Here is a 9044-nt window from a genome sequence, read left to right as displayed (position 1 = left end):
CTAAACTATACCATGCCTATATACACGAAGGGTCTGTTGAAGAAGAAGAGGTACAGGCGCTGTGTGCGGAATAAGAAATGGAGGGCAGTAAGCGAGGGTGGGTCATCGTACGAGGTCGCGTAGCGACCGAGTTCTGTCTCTTAGGGCACCTCGTACGAGGGGCCCATAACACTCGCAACCTAATATTCACTATACATTTACTGTGCATGTACTTTGCATATACTAACCATATGCATGCTTACTTCTTCCTGTGTCTCTTCAAAGGCGTGCCCTTAGTATAGTGGTCGCCTTCCTCCTCTTTGTTATTAGCAATGTCTGGGGTTGTCTCACGCTCATTACAAGCATTGGCAGCACAATACAGTTGCACTGCATATGGTTAGCATGTGCAGTGTATATGGAGAGAGAGGACTTACATCAAGAGGCATTGGCCCCTGGGGCGCCCACAGCTGCGCGGTATGCTCGGGTTTCGGCGGGGGACGGAACTCCTGGTGCGGGTGGAGGGGCAGCACCAATCTAAACATATGGTTAGCATATTCTCTGCATGTGCTGGGCAGATACTCACGTTACGAAGGCCATGGGGTGACGAGATGATAGGGTTAACAATGTTCCAATGGAAGCGAGTACCAAACTTGCGGGCGAAATCAGGGTCATGCTGACTGCATATATTTAGCATATGCACGCCAGGTGCAAGGCAGGTGCATATATATGCTAAGACTTCACACCCGGTAGCGAAATGGTCTATGATACCATTGAGCGGACCCCGTCCTGGCTCGTAGCCAAAACGAGCACGACGCCATTCGCCACTGATGACTGCATAACCTTAGCAGATGCAGAGCATATACGCAGCATAGGTCTGACTTACCCATACGTTTCAAAGCGTTCTCACCAGTAGTCTTTTCAAGCACCGGGGTATTGGAGCGGGGGGGGAACAGGACTAAGACAAGGTCAGCATGTGCAGGACATGTGCAGGACATATGGTCATACTATTCATGGCGACAGGGTGCTGGGCTCTGATGTGTCGGTACAGGCCGCCAGAAACCAAGTAGGGGGTACCACACATCTGCTCGCCGCCAATGGACACCCAGCAACTAAAGATGTTAGCATAGGCTGAGCATATGCTTTGCACATGCTGACTCACATGCCACCATGGGAACTGCTTAGTCAACGCAGACCAGGAGTAGGGGCACCTCCATTGGGATTGGGGACGTCAGCAGGATGGGGGTTAGTGATATTGGTTAATGCATTGGCGTAGATTGGGCCTGCATATAATTAGCATGTGCAAAGCATATGGTAAGGAGATCATACCAACATGCATTCCCCAGACGGAGGTCTTGGGGGCGGAGGCGACTTTGGGGTTATTAACCTCCTCTCTAAATATAGGCTTGTTGGCGCTGGTGCTAGGCCGATTGCTGGGATTTAGTTGGGACATTGTGAGTAGATGCTAAGCAGGTGCTCAGCATATGCAAAGTAGGAGTAAAGAAGGGCGTTTTATGATAGAGAAAAGGGGAGATAGTGTAGGAGAAAAGAAGTTTTGTTGTGGTGAAGGTAAGGGGAGATATATATATTGCTTGTGTGGTTGCCTGGTTACGCGCTACCACAACAAGAGCACACGCTGTAGTTATAACAAAGAGAACTAGTTTTACGCGTCTTAATTACACGTTTTCTGTATTAACTGAGTAGTCGTCTACATTGTCGGCAGCTATAAAGCGATTTAAAATCATGATCTTACTACACAAAGTCTATACAAATGCTTGGCAGCCTAGTATTTTAGTTACTCAGAGTGGGGAGCAGGTGCGACCGTTGGTTGGAAAATCAATCTGTGTGATTGTCAGCCAGGCGTTGGTTGGAATTTTCGCCCAACCAACGCTTGCTCCTGCCTCCAGGCGTTGGTTGGGATTTTAGAAAAACTTTGTAACCAACGCCGAGAGAATTCCAAACAACGCTCAGCTAAGACCCCGCCCTCCAGTACCGCCTTCCTTGAGAAATCAACACTTGCAGGGTTGGAGAGACCGCCGCCGCAGCAGGACAGGGATTGCTATTGGACAGAAGGTCAAGGAGCAGCCGTCGACAAGATCACTCGGCGAATGGTTTCTAGATCTAGTGCATACAGTAGGTCAAGTAGTGTGAAGAGTAGTAGAAAAGAGCAAGGTGAACAAGAACCGATTGGCCAAGAAAACCCGAGCTCCGATAGCAATTCAGACCCTAATTCTAGGACTAATGGCCTCTCTATTCCGAATGGTCGGCGCAGCTACCCGCATCGTGACGAGTTTATGAAGACCGAATCGTTCCATTGTAGGTCACGACGATAGTGAAGCTATCAGCAACGCAAACGGCTATAGCTTTAAGCTTCTGAGCTATGATGTTAGCGTTCATTCTTCTTGACGTTTTTTTGGCAACCAATCTTATGGGTAGTCAAAGAGTGGGAGAGCGACCAAGAAAGGGGAGGAGAGGGATATATTAACAATACTGATACGAATCTATGAGATCATGTGATCACTAGCGGCGTGGCCGCTAGCTACTCCAACCCCCTGAGGATTCGACCCCTCAATAGATAGAGAGATATCGTCGAAAAGAAGAGTCTATCGAAGCAATAGAATTGAGCCCTATCGTTAAAGGCATCCGCTCCTTAGTAGGCTACGTGCGTGTAGCCGATACAGCCGTCATTCTGCCCTCTCCTTCCCCTGGGCCTGTATTCGTAACAAATACAAACGTGAAATCACAAGTATTCCAGTCATCTCAATTTCTGAAATCCCAGATCTTCTTTCTCCTCATCATCACAAAGCCGCTTCCATATGTGCGAGATACAAATTCGGCGTGGTTCCTCGATTGAGTGGGCATCTATCGAATTTTGCCACTAGACCAAAAAGGGTCAACCCTCCTTAGTAAGGGCTTCTATTCTGGTTGTCAGCATCATAAAAGTGGCGTTAGGGTTGCACATGATCGATTAGATATGTCAGAGCATACTGCCTTCCGGTACCGCCTGCCCCTAGGGGTTCGACCTTGTTTAGTCATTACTTAGTAAGCTAAGCCATACCGGCCCACCCAATAATAGAGAGTATCCATCGCGTTCCACAAAATATTCAGCTCCGGTCGCATGAGGGACCCACTGCTGTTAACCCTTCCCAGATGATCGGCTGTCGGACCGGCCGGGTGATACCTCACCTGCTGGCACAACTATAGCCACTGGATAAACTACTCTACGCAGTAACGGCGCCATGAGATGGGCCCCTGGATGGCAGGTTTTGCCTTCCATGAGGCAAAGCTCCGTCCAGGAGGATCATGTTTTAACGAAGAGGCAAAGGAGCTATCTTGAGACGTGTACCTTTAGAAAAACACAAATAAGAGGGTCCAAGACACATGGAAATCTCTCTTTTCTATTAATCCTATGGGTGGAACCGATAAATCCAACAAGACTGGTATTATGCGTCTGAGTTGTGATCAGGAGTTCGATCACAAGATACATCCGGGTTGACGTGTCCACCATTTAAAGATTTCGACAAAGTATTCCAAATTCCTTACTATTTTGATGGCCTTGACTTCGAAATCCTGCTCTGTTACCGTTGCGCTCGAAGGATCATTGGCTTTTAGAATGTTGTTGTAGCGGTCGCAGAGTGCTTGGCGATTCGCACGAATCATTTCTTGCGAGAAAGAATCGGATAGGCGTTCACGCTCGTCCTTCGTCAGATCGACTAAGCAGGCGGGTTGACTGGAACGTTCCAATAGCCGCTGGAGAGGGACCGACGCGTTGACTCTCAAAGTGAATACGGACAGGCTATTAAGCTCTTCCGAATTTAGCATTCTCTTAAGCATCCATTGAGTGTACTCATACTGAGCATCCCACAAGACGACCACCGGGAACCGTGTATAATAAAAGCACTCGAGCGCCAATCGAGCTGAAATGAGTTGAAATTCATGTTTATGAATCACGCCTCTCAGTTCCGTAGGTCTGTTGTCAGACTTTCGTGGGCACAGTTGTCCAGATGGCGATGCAACATGGGCGGGCTCTGCGAGCAATGGTAGAGATAGCGACTGGGATGATGACGGTGGCATAGGGGGTAATAGCGTGTCAACGGAATCATACTAATAACATCAGTAAATGACCACAAAGTAATAAGGCTCTCGTACAATTCCATCATCTAAATCGCCGCAGGAAGCGGCAGTGCAATGACTCATGGCGGGATCTTAGAAGCTGTAAAGGAGTGAATAGAAGAAAAGTTAAAGTGGTAGATTGCAGAGTACTGTACGGACCTGGGCAAGACTGCTGTATTATATGTGCTTTGACAGGGGTAGAATGGTAACTCTTACCGATTGGTGCCAATGGGGGTCCGCCAGTGGCTGGGTTTACTTTTCTGCTCTGTCGAGCTGCAGCTATTCCTGCGTTTTCAAGCTGGCCTGGGTGGTGCGAAACAGAACGCAACCCCTGTCTACCACTGAAGTTCGTGCTCTCGCCACTAGTAAGAATAGGGATATAGAGCGCAGAGACAAAGAAAACAATAAAAAGAAGCAAAGAATCATTAGTTAGACAGCCTAAGCTGGCTGGTGGGATCTTGATTTGGAAGAAAGTAAATGCCCTCGTGAAAGGGACAGGCGGGAAAGACCAGGGAAAAGAAGATAGATCTTGACCGTTTCCAGTCCCACCACGCACCCAGCAGAAGGTGAGCGACACAGTGCACTGGGCCCTGGGCGGACTGCCATCGCCCACAAACCAAATCCATAAACTAAACCAGGATCTGATCCAGATGAAGAGAGCAGGCGAGGCAGCTGGTAGGCGGGCGGACGGCCATTCCGACCCTGGCAGCCCACAGCTAGACCGCAGGCTAATCCCTCTGCACTATCGATTCCAAAGGAGTACGAGAATTAAATGTCGGCAAGAGCAGCGTATCCGCTTCGAGGTCCAGCACCGGTGGCGGCACATCATCTGGTGGATCAACTCCGAGCATTATCCTCCTTGTGAGATACGCCTTCAATTCCTTAATCTATTAAAGAACTGCGCGAATTAAATATCATATCAAATACCTATAAAATTTATAACTACGGGATACCTGAGTACGTGCGAAGTCTAATCAGGACGGTTTAGATTGATTCTTGCTGCTTCCTCGAAATATAACATCCTAAAGACTTTTACCAAAATGGGTGTAATAAATTGCCGTGCGATCTTCTACATCCCAGAGTTTGTATCTGCCGCGACTGGTGAATGAAAGTCCCTACAGTTTCCTGTCAATTTGTGCTTCGAATCATGAGAAGGTTCTCATACCTCAAATCTGGCCATAAGCGAACTAACCTGAGCTTCTATGTGGAATTTATCGTATATCATCTTATTGATTTCCGCTGAGTAAAGTGCTCTTCGAGTGGATAGTATGATTTTCTGATCCCAGGCTGAATGAGGCGCAGGCGTGTTTCAATAGGATAATTCCCGGGCGAGTTTCCCTCTGGTCATTGCGGAGTTTCTTCGTGCCATGGAAAGTAGGGTTTCCGATCAACGTCCATGATCTGCTGGATGCTCGTTGAGAATGCTGTACTTAGTAAGATAATATCTTTAGAACGATAGGGAAGACTCTTACTGGATACTTGGTAAGAACACCATGCACAGTCTCAGTGCCTTTAAAGCATTCAGGCGCAAGCGTTCGAGCCTGTTCTTCGATCACCTCTGTCTCCAGTGTCTTGTCTGGAGCAATATACAGGACGCTCCATACAGCATAGACTGCAGTGTAGTAGCTTCATGGTATGTGGCTCGTGACAGGCAGGATCTGCCAAAGTGTTAATTACTGGGTGGAGACCTTCAGTCCCCGTGAACACTTCACTAAGTAGACCGACCGAAGCTGCCTCCACTTGGTGGTCCTCCAACTTGAAACACGACTCGAATGGCCTTTTTGTGGTATGGCACTGTGGTCAGTGATCAAGTTCGACTGGCTATGGTCTAAGGACATGTTGGCCCTTGCAAATTCATCAGGGGAATCCACACGTGTCTGAAGACTTTGGGGGGATTTGTTCGCTATAGTACCCCTGACCAAGGCAGACTTGAACAAGGCGCTGCTATTGGTGGGATCAGGCGCAGTAAATTCAAATCTCGGACTTTGGCAAGGGCTCTGTTCTGAAACAGGCAATGTATTAGCACCCAGAACTATTAAGTCAAGGGCTCTAGAAACCTATATCATCTTGAGGTACGGACGTGAAGGACGAAGCAGTTGTGCCATTCAAATGTTGGTTCGTGAGCAGCGATAGCGGTGCCATACTCTCTTGTTCCATCGGGACCTGTTGGTGGGGAGCCAGATAGACAGCTTGACTCTGGCCCATATGCGGCGTCAAGATTTGAGCAGGGATGACCTTGCTGCCATAGCCGGAGCATCGGAGCTAGCCTTCGCAATTGTTAGCCAAGGGTCATTGCTTTCTGTTGGGCGTATGTGGTCGAGCGGTACCTCTAATGCAGAAGGGGGCGCTGGAAACTGTGGCTGCTGGGATACTTGCAAATGGCAGGCCACTTGAGAAGGAGAAAAGTTGTTGGACTTTGGTATGGGAAGAACTGGGTTATATGCCATGTTGGACAGTAAAAAAGTGTCCTGTGCTGGTAGAGATGGATACTGGAGGCCAGGGGGGGTTAAATCTGTTGGTGACTGGGAAATTGGAAGTTAGTCTTGGCCGTGCATAATGAAGGCAGTGCGCGTCTATGGATTGGCCAGAGAGACATTAAAATGTGAACATACGGGATATTCAGAGCTCGGTGGGTTGTAATAATATCCAGTGTTCCTTAACTTCCTTTGAAGCTGTGCTAACTTCGCTTGCAACTCACGAATCTGCACACTTGCTCATGAATCTGCACCACCCGCTCGTCTGGTACATGACCGAACTGGCATTCCTGGTCGAGTTTATTACATGTGTCGCAACGTTTATTGCTGTTGCCACCGGAGCATCGGATCTATCCTATCTATTAGCCAGTCATCCATAACAAACAAATGATGAGTGCAACCTTTTGTTTCCGACAAAAATGACAAGCAAAGCATCCCTTTTTGCGCCTAGGTTTTCGTGAAGAGGCGTCATGACTGTCCTTTTTTGTTTCGCATTCATCTGGATAGTGGATTGATTCACTCATACTGGTACCTATAAGCACAGGGAAGTGGACGCAATTTGAGATGCGTACCGGGGTCTAGATTCAAATGAGATGTCACCAACAACTTCCTGGGGACAGATATTATCTTTCCTCTACTCCCAAGCCTCCCTTGGGAGATCCATGATACCGGTAAAGTAATGTGAATAACCTCTATGATAAGAACAGTGGAAGAAGTTGGGATCATGCCGAATATATAAATGGGACAAGGGCTTAAGACGACAATTCGTGCGCTAACCCTTCGCGAAATCCTCGAGCTGCTAGCGCCTGAGGCGCTGTACCCTTACTGGACTACAAAGGCAGCCTGCCCTTACGCGTCGTGGAATAAGCAATATGAAACCGTGGGACGAAAGGATCTCGAGCGGCTGAGTTTATGAGTTGGGTAGACCACCCTGTTAGTCCCCCACTCCACACAGCTGTTCTAGGCCGCGCTATACATCACTGGCAATGCTAATTGTGATTCTTGCTGCGCTACTTGGCACAGGGATCTATAACCCTTTTTAAGGACTTTGTGGAAGCGAGTCAGGGCCAGCGCACCTCGCCAAATATGGGCCATCCTGGTACTTTCAAATTAACTCAGCTTATTGGTTGTTCTAGACTACCTCCTCCGGCGCTGTGCTTGAAGATGCATCACCGACTTTTGCGGATTTGGCCGAGCTGGCAGGAGGATGGAAGACAAACCAGACTGGTATATTTATTGAAGTACAATGCAACCAGCCCTTCATATGCACGACGTATATTTTCTAGTTACATTATCTAGCTTCTTATTTGTGTGACTGCTGCCTACAAACACGTCCCCAGGATAATTAAACAGGTGCGGTCTGACGTGCTGTCAACATATTACTCTACTTTATCCTGTCCTCGGAATGGTAAATCCAAACTGACTAGTGTCCACCCGTGCTTTGACCTAAAAGGCATTGATTGCGTTGCTCTTCTAATATAGACCAGGTAAGTGCAAATGGCGCTAGAAAGTGTAAGAACCCGCTGCCAGAAAGCACTCAAAAGGTAGCACGAACCTTAGTTGTCATAATAGTTCTGATATAGTTCTAACTTTGGGGAGAGTTTTGCCCAAGTTTCAGTAGCTCCGGGTGGCAGCTGTTGTTCAAGAGTTGGATAAGTTCTCTTTCTGAATCTGTAGTAAACAATCGAGTTTTGGATACATTGGTAGGAGTACACAAGAGATTCCCGGGCATCTCATCCCCTTCTTAATCCTAATGACCTGTGGCCCTTTTTTAATTTAGCCTCAAAATTAGGGCAAGTCAGTGACCCCCTGCTGTTGCAGAAGTTCTCTTCCTTCTCCAAAATGGTAGGGAAGCGAGGCATTCCATATTCAGTCCTGCTCTGGCCTTCCATAGACTGTTGTTCCTTAATCGCCCATGACCTCCCTTCAAATAACGAACGGCATTGGTGATCCAACAAACTCTCCCCTCTTGGTATGAGATGGTCTGTCGAGTGCAGATTGTGCTGTGACGCGCGGGCCTTGTAGGTATTCTGCCTACGCGCCGACCGTTTGCCTATCGGAGTTATCTCGCCTTGTAGGGAGTCATTCGCATATTCAACCTTGACCTCCTTGAAATGTCTTCATGCTTTAAATTCCGTACATAGAGTACCAGATAGATCAATTCAAGTCTTCTGATAGGCTCGCCGTCTTAACCGTAATCACGCCAAAGTTCTGGCTAAATATATACCAGATTGCAATCTGAAAGAGCGAGAGGCCTTCTACTCAAAAAGGTTGAACACCATCAAGATATATGGTAGTGAAGGAGGCCTTATAACATTTATGGCGAAGTGTTTTGCATAAGTATTTGTGCGAGTGCATGCTGAGAAGCAAGTCGATCGGGGTGCTCTTTAGCAAGGGTTCTCTCCTCCACTGTGACCACATGCTCTAGGAGCTCCACTGCCTGCTTGATCTGTCCATTGGCTAGATATGCACGCGCGAGTT

At 47.8% G+C, this 9044-nt stretch overlaps 3 protein-coding genes across 3 annotated transcripts in view; all 3 read right to left on the bottom strand.

Annotated features, from left to right (window-relative positions):
* Positions 1-414: 414 nt before the first annotated feature.
* BDV14DRAFT_200243 (uncharacterized protein) lies at positions 415-1429 on the bottom strand (the record flags this gene model as incomplete). Its single annotated transcript, XM_073773468.1, has 8 exons — positions 415-513; positions 563-656; positions 723-810; positions 863-934; positions 985-1088; positions 1135-1153; positions 1188-1259; positions 1306-1429. 8 exons carry the CDS (start codon positions 1427-1429, stop codon positions 415-417), a joined length of 672 nt encoding a protein of 223 aa, XP_073628229.1.
* Positions 1430-3356: 1927 nt separating this feature from the next.
* BDV14DRAFT_173511 (uncharacterized protein) lies at positions 3357-4314 on the bottom strand. Its single transcript, XM_073768747.1, has 2 exons — positions 4126-4314; positions 3357-4080 (listed from the first exon to the last, which is right to left on the bottom strand). Exons 1-2 carry the CDS (start codon positions 4171-4173, stop codon positions 3451-3453), a joined length of 678 nt encoding a protein of 225 aa, XP_073628228.1. The 5' UTR covers positions 4174-4314; the 3' UTR covers positions 3357-3450.
* A 4566-nt stretch (positions 4315-8880) lies between these two features.
* The window catches only part of BDV14DRAFT_189795 (purine and uridine phosphorylase), a gene marked incomplete at both ends in the record, with an annotated part of 3104 nt that continues 2940 nt past the window's right edge, over positions 8881-9044 (bottom strand). The window contains one exon of the mRNA XM_073771249.1: positions 8881-9012. Coding sequence (XP_073628227.1) covers positions 8881-9012 — 132 coding nt within the window. The remainder of the gene's footprint in view (positions 9013-9044) is intronic.

Source organism: Aspergillus stella-maris, assembly GCF_047715825.1.
Source record: "Aspergillus stella-maris strain CBS 113639 unplaced genomic scaffold BDV14scaffold_27, whole genome shotgun sequence".
Classification (NCBI taxonomy): domain Eukaryota; kingdom Fungi; phylum Ascomycota; class Eurotiomycetes; order Eurotiales; family Aspergillaceae; genus Aspergillus; species Aspergillus stella-maris.
This window is presented reverse-complemented; position numbering and strand designations above follow the sequence as displayed.

Bases quoted from the DNA above. Each gene is read 5' to 3' on its own strand.
- BDV14DRAFT_173511 (XM_073768747.1), bottom strand. From the start codon at position 4,173: ATGAGTCATTGCACTGCCGCTTCCTGCGGCGATTTAGATGATGGAATT. The intron at 4,081-4,125 runs GTACGAGAGCCT...TGATGTTATTAG, and splicing joins GCGATTTAGATGATGGAATT to TATGATTCCGTTGACACGCT.